Raw genomic sequence first — 22,860 nt, 5'->3', positions numbered from 1 at the left:
GGGCAAGTACAAGTCGAAGTACAAGCAGTATAAGAGCAAGCTTTTAATTTGAAATAATCATCTTTGACAGATTTTAAATAACCTGAACTTTGGCAATTTCTCTGTGTTTGCGACAAGATCTTTTTTATTTAAATATCCTGGTAAAAATCTTGAAAATTTCAGTTCTAGTTGTAGTTTTTAAGAATTAAACTTTTGTAAAATGGTAATTTTTTATACCACAAAGATAGTTTTATATCAATATAACTTCTTTAATTTTTTGTTGATAAATTGTAATTATAAATTTAATTTTGTAAGAGGTTGGTTATTTTTTGACAGTAATTAATGTGAACTAAAAAAATAAAATTTGTCTAGATTTTTAGGACAGCAATAAAGGGGGCCCCAATAAACCTTTTCCCCTGGTCTTTGGCGGCCTTTGGCGTTCTTGATTGCGCTAGATACTACTCTAAGGCCCCAAAAAAACGGGGGAGGGGGGTCTGAATAAATAGGCGGTAGACCTGAAAACGTTTATAATTTTGCTTTTAAGGATATTCGAACGTTTCAAAGAAATAAAGCCTGATCTTTAGAGTATCTTCTGTAAATAAAAAACCTCGGTGTTTTGTAAAAACCCATGTTTTGTAATGTGTTTTCAATGATTCGCATAGAAAAGTCTTAATAGATAAGAAGTTTTGGCGCTCAAAGTTCACTAAATCGGACTAAAATTTCATTTTTCTACTGACGTAAGCCTTTATAGGATAACAATTCCATTGTTTGGAGCCGATAAAACCTTTGCGAATTGTTAAAATTCTTATTATACTATACACTACTTTTTGTTGAAAGCGAAATTTTCCGAGAGACTTTGATATTATCCATGCAATAACGATTTAAAGGTAATTTGGTAGCATTTCGTTGCTGATAAGATTTTAAGCTTGGTCCTCACTACAGACCAACTTTCCAGATCTCTTTTTGACGTAACGAGCAAATAATGTTTTCAATAGATAATAGAACTATAGAGTTAAATGGAACCTATAGGATATAAAAGACCTATTTAATTAAATTAAAAGAGTAGCAAATGTTCAATAGATATAATGAACCTTTAGTATATAGATAATAAACTTCCTTTGATAAATGGCTTTTAAAAACAGTATTGTTCAAGGGGTGTTCAAGATTAAAGTGCGCCCAAAACTGTTCATAAATGAAAACTCTTATTTATGTCTTATTGATTTATATTGTATAATAACCTCTTTATTTCGAAAACCTATACGAAAAAGCCAAGACCCATTGATTTGGTTCTCGTTGTCATAGATACACCCGAATCGCAATTTTAGCCAGAAAGAGAGAAAAACTCAAAGAATCAGCCCTTAGATACACCGAGACGTCTTAAAGCCTAGCATAGAAGACTGCCGTTTATACTAGGCTTTTAGAGCAAGCTTGCATATTTTAAAGTAGTCTCGATTTTTTACAGTGTTGAGTCTTTTTATCTCGATTACTCGAATGTCTTCTTAACTTGAACAAAAGTTTTCTACATAACTCAATTTCTGTTCTCCGTGCGTGAGTTATAGAGACTCAACTGTATGAGAATTCTCATATTTTAAAGTTTTCATTGCTCATATTTACTGTAATCTTCATTTTGCAGCAAATCAAATGAACATTTTGTTGGAATCAGTCCTGTACCTCAACCAACAGTTAAACAAGGTCACGTGGTAAGTTTATTGTCTTCCTATGGGTTGAATTTAGAATATACTTTTAATAAGGTCAAATATCAAACATCAGAAGCATGCTCTTACTCATTTTTTAGGGGCAAGCTACCCAAAGAAGGGGGTCGGTCGGTCTGCAAAAAAATAAAAATAAAAAGTAGAATTTAACCTATACAATCTCCTAAAAAGGCAGCAAAAAGTTTGACAAAAATTCGTACTAAACTAAAAAGACACAAAAAGCTCGAATTCATGGCTGAAATTAAAAATTGAACATAAAATTCTCAAAACCTTGGAAAACCTGACGAAAAGGTGTACTACCAAAATCAATTTTAATTTTATTTCAGGGTGTTGGTCGGGCCCGTAAAACAACTAATCAAATTTTTCTCGTCTGTTTCGCTGGCCCTATCAGTATCGATGAAAATAAGAAAACTTGTTGGGTGAACCCAAAAATGCTAGTATTCGCATTCAGATGTCCACTAAAATATCACAAGTAAGCTTACAAAAGTCGTAAAAATAGTTAAAATTTAATATTTTATTGTTTTGATTTTTCAGAATCGCGGAGCAATAGATATCAGCAACCCAGCATCTAGTGACGAATAAACAAAAATCAACAGCACGTTTCTACAATTATGCACTTCCTTGAAAAATGATGGACTTCTATCGTCCACTCTATCTCTCTTATCAAACGAATCAATGGAGAGGCTGTTGTCTATTTAAAACAGCCTTATAAACCATAATATGTATTGTATAAACTATGCAGAGGTGTTCCTAAAAGGTTATCAATTTAGTTTACTGGATAAGACTGGTCGGCTTGAATGATATCTCAATTTTCCACTGACTCTTTGTATAAATTTGAATGGTGTGATAAAATTCTACTGGACAAACCTGTATTTAAACCTTCGTGTGAAACATTAATCTCGTACTTTCTGATTTTACTTGATGGACGTGATACAACCATGAGTAAAGCGAGCTAAGGGATTGGATACGAGTTTGGTGAAAAAGTATGAAATAGTGATGCTCAAAAAAAGATTCAAACTTTAACTGTGTACTAGATAAACATTCTCCTTACTTTATATTTTGTGATAATTTATCCTTGAATATTTTTTTATATTTAATATTTTTGTAAGAATATTATTATTTGCCTTGTATAGTTTTTTTTCATTCAATCAACAAAACCCTGTTTTCTAAGTACTTTTCTACTAAACATTTCGCTTCGGGAAAAATACCCTACAATTTCAGCAACACACGGAAAATGGCTTCAAATTTATTCCCATTCGATGGAATTTGTATTCCATTTTTTTATCAACGCTGTGGGAAATCCACCGTGGCTGTGAGATAGGGGCTGTTTTTATCTAAAGACAAACATAAACGTCACTTATATCAGTAACGGCACCTACTGTGAAAGTCTGACGAAAGTTCGCCCCTGGTAATACCCTGAAATTTCATTCTGAAATGGAAACTACACTGATCTCTTACCGTGAGTATCACAGCTCGAATAAGCATCGATATCTTCTCTTTGAAAACTTGGTTTCTGGTGGTCAGGGTACTGAGCTCTTCACTTTGTAAACCACAAACTCAAACATAGTTCCTTTTTTTATGATGGTGCTCAGTAAAGGTTTGATTAAGATTTCATTACGTCTTTCAGTAATACTAACATCAAAACATGGTGAAGTTGGCCTTGGTACGAGACTGGGTAAACCACTATGGAATCTTTGAGTGCGAACAATTTAATTCTAATCCCCTTCAATAAAACAAATTGATCTCATCGGGTCACTGCTAAGACATGGATGTATGTAGTTTACTATTCACAAAGAACCACAACTTGTGTAACTTATGGTATGTCCAGGTCATACTTGCGGGGCAAAATTTGGGGACTTCGGCATGGTCATTTATACATCAAAAGAAGTGATGTAGATTTTAGAAATGCCTGTTAAAAGAATTGATTTTCTGTCTTTTTGGTAAAATTAGGGAAAAGGTACTTTATGACATCAACTCATGATTGATTACGTCATAAAACTTAAAATTTGAACACCTCAAAAAGTAATGATCAAAAGATACTATGAAATTAGTTACATAAGTTACACGAGAGTCGTTATACACAATTCACAACCTATACATTGGTTTTTCTCCCTATGTCGAGAATTCTCGATTTTATTCAGCGACAGACTTACCTCATATTACCTGGTCATCCATAGTTGACCAACCACGCCCTCGTGAGACAGGGCCGTTAAATTAGAGGAGTCGTTTACATCCCCCGTCAACGCGTCCATCCAAACGGATCTATCCAACATCAGTGTTGTCAATCTTGTTGAGTTGTGTGTCCTTATATCTCTTCTGAGGGTATCAACGAACGTTTGTTTTGGTCTTCCTTGTCTCTGATGGCCATGCTTTGATGATGAGTACTGAGCTTAGGATGGCGAAAAATGGTGTATACTTTTCAGGCAAAGTTATTATCGCAAAGACTTATATATAAAAAAAACAAAAAAAAACAATGACCAGCTAGTTGGAGTCGTCTTGATGCAATCTTATCGCTCAAAGATGGTAGTCTCCCGTACAATTCTGTGTTTGGTATTCGATCACTGTAAATGTCGATCGAGTCGAAATGGGAGTCAACACAAGTCACGAACGACACTTTAGTTAAAACGGAGCCATAGGTTTTCTTTGACGCATCTTCACTGTAGAAAATGGCTAAAAATGAATAAAATAACACATGTAGCTAACGAAATATAAATACAGCAAAGTCAAAATATAAAGATACATCAGTTAGATTACAAAGACAAGTCAAAGATATAACATATAAAGAAGAAATAGAAACTTACTAAAAACACTGTGGCTGAACATACACGTACACGTCAACAGATACTTTCAACTAACACTCACAATTCCAATACGCAGATTTATAACACATCACAACAACTCATACAACAACTAGACAATCCTCAAGGGACGAACACGTAACTATACACACAATACGGTACTATACATTACAATACCCAACTCCCTAGACACATAATATAGACAATACACGTGAGACTAATACAAATTATATAGTAATCATTTACAGTTTCACTACGAAAGTCCTATCAAATAATAAATCTAAGTACAAAGGAAACGATGAAAACGAACGTAAAACTAAAAGACAAATTAGCTGCATTTTGGCAGTTACACTCCCAACCGTCTAGAATACTAATTCTTGACACACCAAAATAAAATCCTAACATCACGTACAGAACAATCAAAAAGTACAACATTAGACCAACAAGCAAAACATCAAAACAAAAATCAAGAAACGAAAAGTACATCCAAAACAATCTCAGAAATTTTCTGTTGTATACAAGTCTTGATAGCGAGTAATCCCTCAATTCAAATTCAACATAACGTAATTCATGTGGCCTAGCTTCGGACGGTGTGAAGGTCTGGTGAATTGGATGCAGAACATTAAGATCAGGGACAACAGAGTCTGGTTCATTGCTCAAACGAGTCGGTAGAATATTATAATTCGGTCTCTTGTCAACAACAGTAAATTTCTTCGGTTTTTCAAAAAGCGCTGATTCTTCATGTGGTACGGTAGAGTAACTTAGTTCCAAATAGGTACAATTAAATCGAACAAACTTGACTTTGCATTTTTCAACAGAAGCAATCGACACTTTATCACAAATGTATGCAACTTCTTGCACATTCGGGGGTGAGACAACGCTCACTTCTTTCAATGGAAACTCTTCCAAGACTGGTGTGACAAAGCGACGATCCTTTAAGTAATCTGGAGCAAAGTCCAAGAGTTTGAAGGCGTTTGCAATTAAATTCTTACCGTAGACATCATCTTCTGGGCAGTTTGACAATAGAAATTCGTATTCTGAATAAAACTTGAGAAAATCGATTAGAAGTTTCGACAATGCTTCACGCTCACCACGGAACATCCAAGTGGCCAATGCAATATCGTCATTACTTGTGAAAATATACTGGAGTGTTCGACATGACACGGTGGTCAAAATAGGCTTTTTTATTACCACTTACTTAATTACTTAAATCCATTATCCTGTTCTTTATCATTCTTATAGCCTTAGAATAATTTTTTTTGCCCTAAATATTTTTCAAACTATTTTCCAAAAAAAATCAAAAAAATTTTTGAAAAAAAAGTCATCACGTGACCGAAAAATACGTCATCAAAATTTAAACGAAAATTTAAAGTTAATATTATGCTTAAAGCAACATTTCCAAACGATAGATCTTGACGAGTAGTGCTTAAAAATGGGGTCACTTTTAATTTCAGCTTTTGATTAACTCAAGAAATTTAGAATTAAAGGTATGACCATATATGGTAAAAAAACGAATTGCAGAGTTTAAACTGTATGTTCCCGATATACTTAAAAGCTGAAAACTGACATGAAGGAAGTTATGGTTAAAAGGAAATTTTCTATCTTAAGACTTAGGGAATTAAGGCCTGTAATTTTCTGCTAGGTCGGATTTTTTACCAAAGACGGGGGTAAAAATGAGGGTTTTCCGTTTTTGAAAATCGGGAAATCGGGAAATCTAAAAATTTTCAAGACAAAAATTTTTCTTATATTATTTTGAAGTTACGTACCAAGTTTGAAGGCATTTTGATGATTCTACAAGGCTCTGTAAACCTAAACATAATTCGCTGTGTGACGTCACAGGCTTAGTCTATGTGGGCAAAATATAGCTACTTTTTACCACCGTGTGAGTGAGATATTGCTTCAATAAATTTGATCCTCTGGGAGCCAAACTGGTAGGCTAATTCAAGCGACATATTGTTTCACGTTCAAGAAATAGAATTCAAATTTTCCGCAATAGACATTACCGGTGTTTTCGTTGGATTTAACATTCAAAACCATAACTATATTCCATAAGTCAAGTCTGCCAATCAATATCGCTGCTATCACTGTACGAGTTTGTTCATTAGTGTTTTTACTGTAAATGTCGATCGAGTCGAAATGGGAGTCAACACAAGTCACGAACGACACTTTAGTTAAAACGGAGCCATAGGTTTTCTTTGACGCATCTTCACTGTAGAAAATGGCTAAAAATGAATAAAATAACACATGTAGCTAACGAAATATAAATACAGCAAAGTCAAAATATAAAGATACATCAGTTAGATTACAAAGACAAGTCAAAGATATAACATATAAAGAAGAAATAGAAACTTACTAAAAACACTGTGGCTGAACATACACGTACACGTCAACAGATACTTTCAACTAACACTCACAATTCCAATACGCAGATTTATAACACATCACAACAACTCATACAACAACTAGACAATCCTCAAGGGACGAACACATAACTATACACACAATACGGTACTATACATTACAATACCCAACTCCCTAGACACATAATATAGACAATACACGTGAGACTAATACAAATTATATAGTAATCATTTACAGTTTCACTACGAAAGTCCTATCAAATAATAAATCTAAGTACAAAGGAAACGATGAAAACGAACGTAAAACTAAAAGACAAATTAGCTGCATTTTGGCAGTTACAATCACCCTAGCGCAATAATTAATACCATTCTTAACATCCTGCTGTTTAAGAGGCTTTTGGGTTGTTGTTAAGGTTCAACTTTCACAACCTTATAATAATACAGACTCCTTAATGTCCATGAAAAGTTTTATACTTTTAGGGATGTATACAGGTTAGATTTCCATATCTTGCTCATACCATTAAGTGATTGCCAAGCAAGAGCTTTTCTGACACTTTGTTAAGAAACGTTTACCAGGAGCCGAGGTACTTGAAATCGTCCACTCACGTATAACGTTGGTACCGTTGGATTTGTAGGACTATCGATGTTATATGTCAGGGATTCTGTCTTCTTTGCATTCAGTCTCACAGTCCCACCGCACTGTGGCCGGGCGGACAACAGCTTTTGTGTCTTCGCAATATCATCTGCATCTGGTAATAACGCTGTATCCGAGGCTGTATCATCAGCAAAGTCTAAATCAGGTCAGATGATTGAAGGCAGTATCTCCTGGATCTTTTTGGAGTTATGGTAAATCTCAATTCAGATTCTTTGCTTGAAATTGCAAAAAAGGAGATAATGTGTTACCTTGCAATACTCTTGATGATATCTGCAATCATGGTCAAAATATATTGAGACTTTAGTGTATTTAAACGTTTTTCAGAATTTAAAGTTCGGGCGAGAATGCTATCTTAGCACTTCCACTTTCTTTCATTGAATATTTCGATTTTAGAGGGTTTGGTGGCTTCTAGGCTATATTCCGAGCCTTATTCGAGCAAATTTGAGCTTATAAATCCTGAGATCCTAATAAGTCTTATATCTCATGTTAAAACACAGAGTTAAAACTCTACATTTCAACTATAGTTAAGGCGCTTAAAAATCATTTGTAGTGTTTAAAATTTCGCCGGAAACTCCCTTTTGTCTCAACTATTTTGTCCATGATTGTGGAACATATCTGTTTCCGTCAGGTGAGATAACTTTGGCGTTAGTTATCACGAATGATTACACCCAACAAGTTTGGTGGTATTCCGTAAGCGTGGAGAATCTTCAGCATTTTACCTCGATGTATGGGCACGAGTCGAAGGCTTTTTTAAAATCGATGAAAGAAAGTTATTCCCAAGTTATTACACTAAAGCTTTCAGATTTCTATCTTTCACCACCCATGGGGTTCTAAAATATTTTAACGCCACACTTTCAATCACCTTCCAATAATTCGCCTGATAAAGTTTACAGAAATATGTGCTATATACAAAATGGGAAGAAGGAGGGCTAGAGAGAAAACAAAAAGTCGTGCCGTGGCTTGTCTGTACACAAACCCAATATCTACGGCTAATTTCAAAATTCATTGAACTACGCTACGATAATCGTGACAGAGTATACCGTGGCAGAAATGACGACCTTTTTCGTAGACTGGAGTCGTTTATAATGCGTGTAATACTAATAATACCAATACTACTAATAATAATAATACGGGATTTAGTTTGTATAAACGACTGGAAGAATCCGGTGTTCAAGCCTTATAGATACCCCGGCTAGCTACGCAGAAACTTGCGTAGCAAGAAAACAATTTATCAAGCAATAACAAACTCTCAAAACAAAATCAACTCAAATGAAAAACTTTCAATACACAAATCCACACATACTTTTTTTTCTCAAGAATTATTTTGAGCAGGAAAAAATTATAATCGCAATATTGACACTTTTCTTTTGTTTGGAGTTAGTGCACAAAGGTTTCTAGACGACTAAAATTGTTCCATTCATTACTTTTTGCTTTATTTCTACTATGTATAAATTAGTTGTCTAGTTTGCTAGACTACCTTTTTCGCGATTTGTCATGTCAAAAGCGAGCGAAAGGCAAGCGGAATCGAGTTATAGAAGTCGGTAAAAGAATATAGCCCGCAGTGTGTGACAGACGGGAAAATCAAAACAAGCTTGCCACGATAATCAAAATGGCGGTGAGTCTCGAGTGTTTTTATTTTTATTTTTTACTTCTTTTCACCTAATTTTCATTGATTTTTGCACAATTTTCAGTAGATTTTAAACATTCATCATTTCAGCAGGGTATACTTACAATTTAGATTCTTTTACTGCCTGGAATGACTAAAAAATCTTTAAGAAACAAAAAAGACTAGAGGTTTCGAAGTTTGGAAATCATTGCAAATCTGCATATCAAACAAAAAAATACACTTTCCCCTCTAAGTCAAACCTCTCAAATGCGCTCCATCTTTTAAAGGGTAGGTAAGCGAGGCTAAGCTGTGAGGCAAGGAAAACATAGAAAACTCAAAACAAGAACAATGGGCCATCCCAGAATTTGTCTGTAAAATAGCGGGGGGGGGGGGGGCGGAGACGACACAGGATTTCTGAGGGCAAAAGTTTTTCACAAAAATTCAAAATTTCCAAGACGAGAGAAGAAAATGTATGAATTTCCAAGGCAATTGAATTTTAAAAGGTAAAAAAGATTGGAATTTCCAATGCATTTTGCAAAAGTACATGATGGATTTTCATCAGAATTTCCGACCACCACTGGAAAAGAAAATTATTCCTGAGGCTAGAAAAAATTTAAAAATGCATGTCTTCCTATGGGGGGTAACAAAAATTTTCTAGGATGGCCCAATACATCCTTTTATGGATGTGTAGCTAAAAGGTGGGTGACAGATCAAACTGGTTTTTATCATCAATTTGAAAAATATCAACAAAGCTTTCTCCTTAACTTGTTTATTTTTTCAATTTCTTGTCAATTTCTGTATTTTGGTAAAATCAACATCATAACATCAAAAAATGATTCAAATGGTCATTTAAAAATAACAACCCAAGGTATATATAATAGCCCGGACATACCTTCAAACATTCTTGGGTCATGTTCAGGCTAAAATAACCAGGGCCGTTCGTAAAAAATTGCTTGGTTCCCGTCACCCGACCGACCGTGATTTCTACTGAAAAATTAGAGTCCTTTTTTCCTGACAGTTGAAACTCCACCATCACCCTCCATGTTTTCTTTTTTGAGAGAAAGAGCAAACGCTAATCTTGACCAAAAAAACAATCCGAAACCCGTTAATTCCGTTTTTTCCCGATTTTCATTACGGACCATATGGAAGCATCAAAACAAACCAGTGGAGCTTTTGTGAAGTGAAAAAGAGGCTTAGGGCGATCAAACATTCCGTTACCACCCTTTTCTAAGGAAAATTCTGCCCTCTTGGACTGTTTCGTTCAAACAGAAATATTTTTCGCCCGACCGACCAACCCACTTTTTGATGGTTGGAATGACGGGAACCAAAGGATTTTTTACGAACAGCCCAGTCTAGACTTAAATCTCTATATCAGGATTAAAAACTATGCTAGTCTTACCTCTTTTACCTTTCCCTTTGCAACAATACAATGCTGACAAATTGACACAACACATTAACAAGTTATCTCCCCTGTAAAAAATTATATCCAAATCTGTGACAAAAATGAAGTGGTTTTTTCTACTGATTGCTTTGCAGTGCTTCTTCGCAGACTGTTTATTAAATTCCCACCAATGATAATGCCGTATTTCATAATATGACCCTTCTTTTTGGCACCCCTGGCCTCTCGGTGCTTTGCACAACGGGCGGCTGTAAAATATCACCCTTCATAACACCTTTTTTATTTGTTTCAATCCCCGATCCTAAGGTGTAGACTAATCTTCGATTATCTGAAGAAAGCGGGAATTTGATGCAAGAGTTAGATGGTCAACAAAGTGCGGTAAAAATCATTGAATAAAAGAAGAACTTTAAATTGTTAAATATTTTCATTTTGAAGAATTGGTGCAAAAAAGTGAAACATAGAAAAGTAAAATTGGCCTGCACTCCAATTCCTGTAATCTTAAGGAGTTTTAGTCTAAAGTGATTGCTGAAATGTGTATCAAACATTAATGCTGTAAAAGTGATATATTGTTTACTTGACTCGCAACTAAAAAAATGCGCCACAAAACTTTTGACAGGATTCATGAAAAGAGATAAACCGGCTTTTTTTAATGAAATTTAAACATTTTCATAAACTATGTGAACTTACCTAAATTTTGACCCATAGATGAAAGATTTGAAGCTTTAAAATTAATTCGAAGAACAACTTCCCAAGAAAAAGATCTATGGGGGAGAAGACACCCACCTAGATCTGCGCACCGCCTTGTAGGCTATTTCCTGGAAATTTTACCAGACCTCAAACACTGGCCCATTTACATGTGCAGAATTATTTTTCTTTAACGTTTAATCAAGGCCTAACAAATCGAAGGGGCTGTCTCGAGGATTGAATGACAAAAATGTGGTTGATTGATCCTGGCTGCTGCACGTTTAGCAATCAAGACATACACCTTCCCAAGGGGGGATAAACCCTAACCTGAATCAGAAATTGCTGCACTAGCTTTGCTCTTTGATATAGATTTTATAGAATATCATCATGATAAATAATGCTTTTGGTATTTTTTGATAGCCTTTATTAACCTGCCATGCTTTGTTTTTATAAACCTTTTCAGGTCAATGTTGTCTCAACAATTAATACAGATCATGAAGATATGATTGTAAGTAAAGAAAAATACTGATAAATGTTTTGCTTCACATTTCTATATAATACGACATGGAGGTCAGAGCCCACGCTATAATCAGGAAAGTGGAGGGGCACAAAATATGATGAATAAGGAGGGGATGGGAGAAATTTTTAATTATTACCCCTTAATTTTGCCCTAAACTGATTTTGCTGAGAAATGAAGCCTTTGAAAGTATGAAATGTGATATTTAGAATATATAGGTTTTTTATTTGAGAAAAGGGGGCTAATTGTGATAGAGTGGGTCGTCAAATGTCGAAGTCCGAAAATTCAAGATATAATGTTTTTAATAAAAATTCAACTTACCTTAAGGGAACTAGACCCGAATGATTTTGATTTCCCTGGAGAATACTGTGCTGTAAAAAGATTTTAGGTTCATGTCTATTTAACCATTTTAGGGATATTTTTCCAGTCCAAATTTTTTTTTTACCTTAAAACTGACTCTTAGCAGGGAATCATTTTCATTTTGACATATTTACAAGCCTGCAAAGGCCAAAAACTGTCATTTTTTCTAATTTTTGCCTGTAGTGTGAATCAGTACCCCTAGGGGGGGGGGGGGGTTCAGCCAATTTTGGACTTCTGACCTTAAAAATTGCACAGAATGTCTGCCTCGTTATAGGTAAAATTTTCATAAAAAACACTACATCTTGAATTTTTTGACTTTCCCCAAAAATGACTGTTGACGCCCTACCCAAGACAATTTACTCACCTAAAGCCAATGATTTAATAACGTCCCTTCGTGAATTTTAATTTTGATATTTTCTTAAAAAGAAAGGCCTTTAAGTGTTTTGACGCGTTGTGCTTTGGAAGTTTTAAATTGATTGCAAAAAAATCATATTTTGAGTCAAGAACTTGGAATCCAAAAACCTGATAAAATTTGCAAATCCTTTTCAATTTCAATTTTGCTTTATGAAACTGTTACCCTTTTACCCTGTCCTGTTCATTCAAATATTATATTAATTTATTCTCGTTTTTAGCATGATGCTCAAATGGACTATTATGGTCGAAAATTGGCAACTTGTTCGTCTGATCGTTCCGTCAAAGTTTACGAAGTCACAGGAGACAGTTATAAACTAATTTCAGATTTAAAAGGGTATTTTTATTTTCTCTTGTTATCTTTCTTAAGATTTTCTCTGAAATCTTGGACAAAATTAATTTATATTATCACCATAAGATACAGGGGTCAATCCAGGCCTTCTAAATTGTAGACATATTAGAAAATCAATTATTTTGTGAACCAGGCTCACTAGTTGAAAGCTCCAGTGGGCTTTGAGAGATTTAAATTTATCAATTAAGAAAATTTATGATTTTCAACATATCTTTTCTTTTAGCCATGATGGACCAGTATGGCAAGTTGCATGGGCACACCCAATGTATTCAAATCTATTGGCATCTTGCTCTTACGACAGAAAGGTTAAAATTACATCATCACAATTTATTTTATCATAAAGGTTACGCTCTTGCAATTAATTGCTTTAAAAGCATCGTTGTTGATATTCATTTGTACCAAAGTCTATTAAAAAAGAATTGGCAGCCCGCACATTTTGGTGCATTCCTCTTCAAAGATTTTGAAGTCTTAGGATCATCTGTTAAGATTATCTTTTAAGGAGGTATTACTTTTGATTATATTTTGTGAATATGTCTAAATCTGCGGACTGCCAATTTTTTTCAAACAGACTTTAGTAAACATTTCAGACTGTCATTTGACTCTATCATTTACTTATTAAATTATATTGTAAAAACTTTTCAGGTTATTATATGGAAAGAATCTGGAGATGGATACCAAATTCTATTTGACAGTCAACATCATGACTCATCAGGTACAATGAATTATCATTCTCATTTACTGAGAAGTATACTATAACTGAGTCTCAAGATATCTGACACTTTCAAAATTGACTTTATGATTTTAAAGCTTCTGACCTTCAAAACATGTAGAATGTATTACGTAAGCAAGAAACTTTAAGTATTGAGAAGAAATACACCGTTTCTTAATCTTTATGGAGAATGTATTACCTATAATGATAGGGTTGAGATTATGATGACTGGTTTTGATGTAAATTCTATTTCATAGTAAATTCTATATGTTGGGCACCACACGAATATGGTTTAATGTTAGTTTGCGGTGCATCTGATGGTGCAGTATCGGTTGTCTCTCTTGTTGGTAAGTCTTGTTTCAATGGTTTTGGGTTTTCTTTTTTAATTGAAACAAAAATATAGGTACATTATGCACATATACTGCCAAATACTACAATACCAAATATTATTTTGAAAACGAGTCAATTGCCAGAGGTACTATACAATGTAGGAAAAAAAAGTAAACGGGATTCGATATAATATTACGTTGTGGTAGTTAAGTAGGGAGCTTAAAATTTATTTGTTGATCTTTCAAAGTCAGTAATATGCTTTTGATATTTTGATTTGTCAAAAAGGTTTACATTTTTTCAAAAAACTTCCAATAAATCGGGGGATTTCGTTTGGGAAGCCCTTGTTATCCTGGGAAATACATTTTTAATCGTTTAGCTTTTTTTTGCTTAATGTTCAAATGATTTTGCGCTTGTTATAATTTGTCCGGTGGTGGTCTTGGTTGACCCTGACAAATAGTATATATGAGAAAGGTGGGAGCAAAAAAGGTTATTTTACCACGGGACTAAATTCCAACTTACCTGAGTGTATCTTTCGTTTACTTTTAGATGGAAATTGGGAATATGAAAAAATACCAAATGCTCACTCATGCGTAAGTATCCTTTTGCTACTATACTCATCAAACCTGATGCCCATAAGCTGTGTAGAAGGTGATCGGGTTCCAACTCGCTTGAATCGAATTACGTCACAATAGCTCTGAATATGCTTCATTATTATAATATTAAAGTGCTTACAGATACATGCTATATACCAGATTTATATAGAGGTTTATCTTTGTATGTTGGTTGTAGGAGGCTTTCTCAGCAACACGTCAAATCTTTCTCTTCATCACGATCACGGGAATAGCCACTCAATCTGCTTGAGGGCCTCTTTTATGTTAGCATAGTCAATGTGTGTTAGCTGTCGGACAATTCTCCTTAGAAAAAGTTCCACAGGAAGAATTGCTTGAATGTCATGGAGACTTTATTTTAACAAAAGAAAATTATCATCTCAATGTTTTTGAACGAACTCAAACCGTGTCTTCTAATTATCGGTAGAGTTTGAAAGGTTTTAGTATCAAGAATTTATTCTATTTTAGATCGGTTGCAATGCTGTCAGTTGGGCTCCTCCAGTACAATGTCAAAGGACAGATAAAGTAAGAAAATATACTTGTGGCATCCGTGCAATGACGTCAGAATTTTTTCAGAATACTTTGCCAATGGGTGAACTCCTTGGTCCTCTGTCCTTCATTAAGTTATTCACCTTTGAAACCTGGGACGAGTGGTAGCTCCAAAACGACGCTTTAATGATATTTTATTACTGATCTTATATATTCTTTCAATTCAGGATACCGATGGTACAGGATTTGTATATAAAAAGAGAATCGTTTCTGGTGGGTGTGATAACCTCGTCAAAATATGGGCATACAGGTACCCACATTCTGCATTAAGGACCGTCTAATCTAAAGTCTTCTTTGCTGCCATGTGAAAACCGTGTCATTGTAATTAAGAGTAATTCCTTGAATATGGTTCCCACTTAGTAGCAAAAATGAGTGGTCACTTAAAGCAAATAAACTTTAGGGATCTTAGAAGTCCAATCAAAAGGGACAAGCTGGAGTTTTTACAAGCTCTTATTTTTACAAGCTCTTATTTTTACAAGCTCTTATTTGATTTGGTTGGTCGTTAACCAGTAATAAAATAATTTTGTTACTTTTTCTAAAGAACGTGTCATCTCTATCACTTCAAATGACCAATTAGTGAAGTATCTTGTAAAAACTCCAGCTCATCCCAATCTAAAGGTCAGAATTACTACAGGTACCCAGTCCTCGTTATGGTTTCTTTTTCAAAGTATTCTGCATTTAACAAGGACAATTCTAACGTAAGCCTAATAAGAAAGTTTCAAGTCTCAAGAAAAAAGCTCTAAACGAATGTATAACGTAGCCTACGTCTAAGCAGATGGTCAGGTTGCTGCCAGGTCACTTACTATTTCCTTTATCAAGATATGAGTGCTATTTGAACTAGTCTTTTGGTAAATGGTAAAACTTTATACACTCTTCTCCGCAAAAGAAAAATCATTGTGGGCCTTGTTTTCAAAGTATTGATGCTAAGATTTTATATTTGATATGGTTATCGTCATTAGACATGATTAGCGCTGTTGAAAAGAAGGCCTGCTATCTGAGCATATTGACAAAATTGTATTTCTTGAAAGAAAACCCTTAAACATGCCGTTCAAACCGAAATCGGGAAAACTATAAGAAATATTCAAATTTTTGCTCAAATATAGCCGCGAAAGATGAGAAAATTTCCAGTCGTCGTTTTTCTAAATTCACTAATTGTAGATTGTTTTGTTGACTCTCATTAAATTCCTCCTCCTCCTCTTTCTCTCAGTGATACGGAGGGAAAATGGTTAGAAGAAGACACATTAGACGCCCACAGTGATTGGGTTCGTGATGTAGCATTCGCACCAAATTGTGGACAAGAAAATTTCATACTCGCCACCTGCTCACTGGTAAGTGATGAAGAAATTTTTTTAATTAATTTCTCTCAACTTTCTAACGACTTCTAATGTTAAAGGTTTTGTTTTTAAATAAGAGTGATATCGTTTTCTTACTCATCAATTTTAATTCACAAGCTTTTTCACATTGGATTGACATGGATGTGGAGCAAAATTGGCTAGAAAGAGGACAAGAAAAACATTTTTTGCTTATATCAGTATAATGTAACAATAGGCAGACACTGTCCTAATATGAAATATGTGTCAGTCTCATATGAAACGGGAACACTTTTAAAAATAAAACCTTTAAAAAGTTCTCAACACTTTTTTCAATATACAATCAATTCTATTAGTATTATCCTTCTGTAATTTGAACTAAGATGCTGGACAACTCAACTGGAAAAGGCAATACAATTTTTTATGCAATTCAAATGTTTCTCTAATTCGAAGGATTGGTTCCTTAGAGTTCGAATTAGAGAGAGAGTCAACTGTAGCTGTTTTGAGCCAGAAGACTTTCTCTAAAGCTAAACATGTTTTCATTTTCGAAGATTTTTTGTCTCTTTGAAACGAGGGGAATAACCTTATTCTTACCTTCTTTGTACATGAGTTGAGAAAGATTCATAAAACATTTCAAGATGGAGGGATTAGAACCACAGATTTATAAACCGGAAGGGCTAGATGTTGTGCTTTAAGCTCTTCCAGGCAAAACAATGAATATCGCAAATAATATTCCTGCTATTGTTTTCGAAAACCCACGAAGCTTCTGATTGGTCAAGCACTGATTACACTTTATTGTAATGTCACGTGACCTAGGTAGGATTTCCTACCTAACTACGGCACACTTTTCAGCCAAAGCACGACATCTAGCCCGTCGGGCTTTATAAATCTGTGATTAAAAGACTTTACAGTTAACACTTGGTAATTCGAAGTCGAACGAGAAACTATTTTTTCGAATTACAGAAAGATTCGAATTAAAGAAAGAAAGCATTGGGGTTTTTCTTTGACGGGGACTGAGAATTAGTTCGAATTGACGTAGAGTCCATTACTTTCTTATTTCAGGATTGCCGTGTAATCATTTGGCGTAAGAACGAGAAGGAAGGAAGTGGATGGACGCATCAAGTACTTCACAAATTTAACGAAGCTATTTGGCACGTCTCATGGTCTCTTGCTGGTAATATATTGGCTGTCTCCGGTGCTGAAAATAAGGTACGTGTATACTTTTCTCTTTGATCAAGGGTTTAACAAGACTTCCCCCTTTTCTTTGTGGCTTATTTTTCCCGCGCGGCTAAAACCTTTTTTCTATTCAAGTTTTTACAACTAGTTTATCAAGATTTCACTTCCAATGATTCAGCAGTTTCGTATGAAATTTGAACCCAAGAAATCTTTGTAATGCACCTTATACACATTGATTACAGCTTCTTAGACCTCTTAGGCATCCCAGCTGGCACACAACGTTGTTTTAACGTTCATCTAACGTTATATGGACGTTGTGAACGTTAGATAAACGTTGAAACAACGTTGTGTGCCAGCTGGGATACCATACATGAAATACAGTTGAGGCTCTCGATTTTCAAGCGGAATTGAATTTTCATTTTTTAAGGGAGCGTATAGAGTAGAACGTCGTTTATGAGAGTTTTTCATTGATGATGACTTTCAATATTATCGAATAATGGAGCATATCGAATAGTAGAACGTCGAAATAGAGAGTACAATAAGCGTCAGCTGTAAAAACATTTCATGTACTGATCTATTGTGCTTTTTCTGTTGTATGGAGATTGATAGGAGGAGTCCTGTTAAACTATACTGTTCTGACTTTTTAAACACTTTTTTCTCAAGACGAAAATACAGTAGTAGTAAGATACAGTTAAGTGCAACAAAAGTGAAAACTCTTTTGAGTTTGTGTTGTAGCAAATTCCATGGTGGTAGATCCCTTTAGCTTTCTTTATTGTATCGTACAAGACATGGTAGACTGATAGAAAAAAAGAGAAAGTGAAAATATTCTCCTCAGAATAAACTCTTAAAAAGTGGATATTCCCCCCATTCATTAAAGTTCAGGCATTTTAGCAGTTCGCCTCCTTGTTGATTCAGGAAACTTTTACGTTAAGTGTTTAAAAGGGTGGGCTAATATATCCCTAAGTGCAAAAATTTACGTTAAGTGTTTAAAAGGGTGGGCTCATATATCCCTAAGTGTAGAAAGAAGACCCTCAAATGCTCATGCATTTTAGTAGTTCGCCTCCTTGTTGGTACAGGAAACATGTATGTTAAAGTGTTTAAAAGGGTGGGTTAATATATCCCTAAGTGCAAAAACTTACAAATTTAGAAAGGAGGTATTGGTGGGTGGTATTTTTTAACAAGATAATAATTATGTTTTTCAAAAACAATATTTCATGCTAGACTTTTCGAATGATCCTTGGATTTTTCATCTATTTTTAAAGGTTTTGTTTTTAAATAAGAGTGATATCGTTTGCTTACTCATCAATTTTAATCTACAAGCTTTTCCATGTTGCATTGACATGACTGTAGAGCAAGATTTGTCAAAAAGAGGAAAAGAAAAACATTTTTATGCTTATATCAGCATAATATAACAATAGGCAGACACTGTCCTGATATGAAATATGTGTCTGATATGAAACGGGAACACTTATGTAAAAATAAAACCTTTAAGAGACCAACGGATTTTTTGTTCAATTTTAAATTATCGTCGAAAACTTTGCTTTTTACCCTTAGCATCTCACTGAGCCCCCCTCACGGTTTTTCCTGGTTTTCTCAAAGCAACTCCCCAGATGGAAAATGTGACTTGTTCAATATAGAGGACCTTTTCTGAAATAGGTCTTTATGCCTTTAAATTTTACGTTGCTATAATGGCATTGCAAAAATAAAAGATGTACAAATGAAGCTGCTACAGCCTTGTCATATACTTTTATGTTGCAATCCTTAGAAATGAGTATTATTATTATGCTTAGAATATTCATAGAATAGAATGAGGATTTTCGAATACAAAAATCTAGTTTTCTTTCTATACATTACTTTCAATATTATAATTTCAATACATTACTTCGCGATTTTATCAAAATAAATGTAGTACTACCTGAAAAAAAGCATAAGGACGTACACACCTAGGTTTTATAATAAATCTCGGGAAAATATTATGATAACAATCCCTAAGTGTTTTGCCCATCAATGTTTGTATGTACGTGGGTGGGGCATACTTGTTTTCGTCTTGAAAAGAGAAAACCCTTTCCCGTCAATGTTTTCATAGCTAGCTAACTTACTTATGTTCAATCATGAAATCCAAAACAATTCTCTTTTCGAAACCTTTCTTTGGATATGACGAATCTATGACGTCACAAAATAAAGGAATAACTTCATGTTAAAATCTCCATATTTTTTTCCCGATCTTGTTCATTGTTGAGTCGCGTTGAGTTGTAATGTGTGGATTGAGATTTAGTATTTTCAGTGAGGATACCTCTTTGACGAGTAGAATGAAATGTAGCTTAGGAGCCTGTACAAGAAAAGTAGAAAACATTTTTAAGTATAGAATCAGCAACAAATATTGAATGGGCTCTTCCAGAAAATATCCGTACACGGGGGAGGGGGTGGAGGATATATTGTCCGGGGTAGCGAAAAATCATCAAAATTTTCCAGGGGTCAACTGATGCTTGTCCGGGGGGTAAAACCCGTTATCCGGGGGGGGGGGGCAAAGTCACTTTGTCCGTGGGGTAAATCACTGAAAATTGTTATATCCTCCACCCTCCATATTCAAATTTTTTGCTGGAAAAGCCCAATGCACGTGAATCTATTGATTCTATTTTATCCACCCCACAGATCTCGTTATGGAAGGAAGCACTGGACGGACAATGGATGTGTATAAGCGACGTCGAAAAGGGGAAAGCCGCCAGCAAAACTTAATAAGAATTTTCACAAAAAATATTTGAAGTAAAGATTTTTTTTTTATTTTCAATGTAAATTTTTAAGTATATTTCTATGAGAGGCTTTCTGGGTGTGTTTTGTAGATGACAAAGCTCTGAGGTCCTCTCACGTCATATGTGACTGTTATGTAAGTTGTATGACACACGCATTTAACCAGTTATCCAGAAACTTCTGGTATTTATAAGGAAACCTCCATTGTGTTTCAAGGGTATTTTCTTTACATAAATTTTGACATAAAAGTTTACATAAATTTTGACATAAAAGTTAAGAAAATATATTGTTGGTCAGCTCCTTTTAGGATAAGACTGGCCCCCTTTATTCTCAGACCATTATAAGAACTCCAGTTTTCGAACATCAAAATAGTTTTGAGTGCTTTATTATGAATTACTTCAACAGGCGCCCTGTTGTTTTTGTTGTTACTCGCATAACATGTATTATATATAAAAGATATATTGCAAGAAATATTGCTATATAATAAATTCAAACATGATTTCCAAATCAAATTTAAATTGTAAAGGATATCGTGGAAACTTGATTGCGAATTGTCCACCTTGCTGGAAAAGTAGAAATTTATATTTTGAATTTTAATTAGGTGGTTGGCAAACATGTAGTAAAGAAAATAAATTTTTAACATGGATTTTTTTTCAATTTCTTCTTGTTAATGTGTGTACAGTGTGTCCCAAAAAAAGTAGACAAATTTTTATATAAAATAAAACCCTCAAAACTCATCATATTAACTGGGATTAGAATGATTGAAATAAGATTTAAATTCTCTGCTAAATCAATAGATATTCACTTCCCAAGGCGATTAGATCTGATTAGATAAGTTTAAAATATTAAGTATACCAGGCATAAAATTTCGTATAAATTATGAGGATTTCAATTTATATAAAAATGTGTCCGCTTTTTTCGCGACACACTGTGTTTGATTTTTATTTCGATTGATAAAATGGGAGGAAAAGGAGAGGCACTTCACCTACCTTCGGGTAGATGGATAGAAAAAAGAGAACCCTAGGGTTAACCTTTACTGCGGTCGCAAACTTACTTATTTACTATATGTGGTGCCAAAAACCTTCTGTTTTATCAGCGATTATACCTCCTATCTTGATGCAAAAATGGTGCGAAAAAAGGGGTGTGGTTGGAAGCCATAACTATGATATTGATAGATAGTGTCTATCCATTAGGCGTCTCCCCCCGCAACTCATACTACTTTAAATTTCTTCCGTAGAGTGTTTTAGCACCTTAGCTAAAAAAACCCACGATTTCATTTTTATGTGTTAATGGATATCAAAGTGGAAGCAAGGGAATATGTAGAAAGTACAATGGAGTCCTGTTAACTCGAAAACTCACGTAAGAAAGCTAGACTGGAACAGCCCACTAAGTTTCAAGCCCGAAGGCCTAGAGGCGAAACTTTAACCCTTCTCAGGCAAGAGAAACTGAAGCCACTTATTTCCAATACAAAACGCGCATTAGAACGCGTCGTAATCATGACAACAGATTGTATCTAGTGGTTCCTTTGTTTTTGAGGACTACATTTTTTGAAACCTAGCGATAGATTTTAGTTCCAATCCGGCGTTTGTGTAAGAAATACGCGCGGAAGTTCTGGATGGGATTTCATCACTTTTCTTTTTCTTTTTCCCGTTTTGGTCAAAAAGTTTTCATCGTCCCCGAACGGGAAATAGAATTTTTGTAAACAAAGCATATTTTTGTTTCCCGATCGAGAAAAAGTTTCCAAATAGGGAAGTTTTTTATTGGCAATGGGGAAAGTAGAATTAAGAAGTGATTACCCGGTGGATTTCTTAACTACCTGGTGAATATTATTTGTTTTCCCTTCTTTACAAGAGGGACAAGTTTTAAACTTTCCACAGGCATTTCCGGACTTCCCAGAGGCTACTTTCCCGATCGGGAAACTGGTGAACTTTCCGATTTAGAAAGTCTAGCCATTTCGGAAAGTTTTCCAATTCCCGTTCGGGAAATATTTCCCATTAAGGCAATAGTTGCCTTTTCCAAATAGTGGTCCCGACTGAATGACAATTATATTATAATTGTCATTCAGTCGGGACCACTATTTGGAAAAGTTTGTGTAATAAAAATAATTTATAACACATTGACTTTTTACGGTGAATATTGAATTATATGAACGGGAAAGCTCAAGTTAACTGTTTCAATTCGAAACCTTATCGATGTTGATGCACCGATTCCAGTTCACGCTTAAGAGCTCGATAATTTTTCTTTCTGTTCTTGATCAAAAAGTTAAGCTTGAAAATTGCTCTTTATTTTCACCAATTTGTGAAGTATTTATGCGCAATTTCCTAAGAAATTGTGTGTTTTAGAGTCCGTGAAGCCTTTTAATGTTCTTAGTATTTTGGTCATCGAAACTTTATCGATTCCACTCTTCACTTTAGAGTTCGATGACTTTTCTTCTTTTTCAGCAAGACGGTAGATTGCGTGACTTTCACTTCCTCGTTTCCTCATTTCAGTTAGCCTAGTAGTTGGGACGAGATGGAGTTTTTACAAGCTCTTATTTGATTTGGTTGGTCGTTAACCAGTAATAAAACAATTTTGTTACTTTTTCCAAAGAACGCGTC

General features: G+C 34.7%; 1 protein-coding gene and 3 long non-coding RNA genes across 4 annotated transcripts; 2 read left to right on the top strand and 2 right to left on the bottom strand.

Moving 5' to 3' along the window:
• Window positions 1-1,132: 1,132 nt before the first annotated feature.
• LOC136811215 (uncharacterized) lies at window positions 1,133-2,917 on the top strand. Its single transcript, XR_010847212.1, has 2 exons — window positions 1,133-1,679; window positions 2,226-2,917. It is a non-coding gene; the product is annotated as an uncharacterized lncRNA (long non-coding RNA).
• Window positions 2,918-4,305: 1,388 nt separating this feature from the next.
• LOC136811214 (uncharacterized) lies at window positions 4,306-5,627 on the bottom strand. Its single transcript, XR_010847211.1, has 2 exons — window positions 4,493-5,627; window positions 4,306-4,361 (listed from the first exon to the last, which is right to left on the bottom strand). It is a non-coding gene; the product is annotated as an uncharacterized lncRNA (long non-coding RNA).
• A 1,028-nt stretch (window positions 5,628-6,655) lies between these two features.
• On the bottom strand, window positions 6,656-7,183 carry LOC136811213 (uncharacterized). The gene is made up of 2 exons (XR_010847210.1): window positions 6,843-7,183; window positions 6,656-6,711 (listed from the first exon to the last, which is right to left on the bottom strand). It is a non-coding gene; the product is annotated as an uncharacterized lncRNA (long non-coding RNA).
• Window positions 7,184-9,035: 1,852 nt separating this feature from the next.
• Window positions 9,036-20,920, top strand: LOC136811212 (protein SEC13 homolog). The gene is made up of 12 exons (XM_067067827.1): window positions 9,036-9,119; window positions 11,657-11,701; window positions 12,703-12,818; window positions 13,057-13,138; window positions 13,476-13,545; window positions 13,800-13,889; window positions 14,419-14,462; window positions 14,949-15,005; window positions 15,197-15,279; window positions 16,237-16,357; window positions 17,402-17,548; window positions 20,168-20,920. The coding sequence occupies exons 1-12, from the start codon at window positions 9,114-9,116 to the stop codon at window positions 20,249-20,251; spliced, it is 945 nt and encodes a 314-aa protein (XP_066923928.1). The 5' UTR covers window positions 9,036-9,113; the 3' UTR covers window positions 20,252-20,920.
• Window positions 20,921-22,860: the final 1,940 nt, after the last annotated feature.

Source organism: Clytia hemisphaerica, unplaced genomic scaffold (assembly GCF_902728285.1).
Source record: "Clytia hemisphaerica strain Z4C2 unplaced genomic scaffold, Clytia hemisphaerica genome assembly, whole genome shotgun sequence".
NCBI lineage: Eukaryota > Metazoa > Cnidaria > Hydrozoa > Leptothecata > Clytiidae > Clytia > Clytia hemisphaerica.
The sequence above is the reverse complement of the archived record's forward strand: the minus strand, read 5'-3'. Positions and strand labels throughout refer to the sequence as shown.

Excerpts from the sequence above, each read along its gene's own strand:
- LOC136811212 (XM_067067827.1), top strand. Across the intron at positions 13,139-13,475 it reads CTTGCTCTTACGACAGAAAG|GTTATTATATGGAAAGAATC; the intron begins GTTAAAATTACA and ends AAAACTTTTCAG. Across the intron at positions 13,546-13,799 it reads TCAACATCATGACTCATCAG|TAAATTCTATATGTTGGGCA; the intron begins GTACAATGAATT and ends TCTATTTCATAG.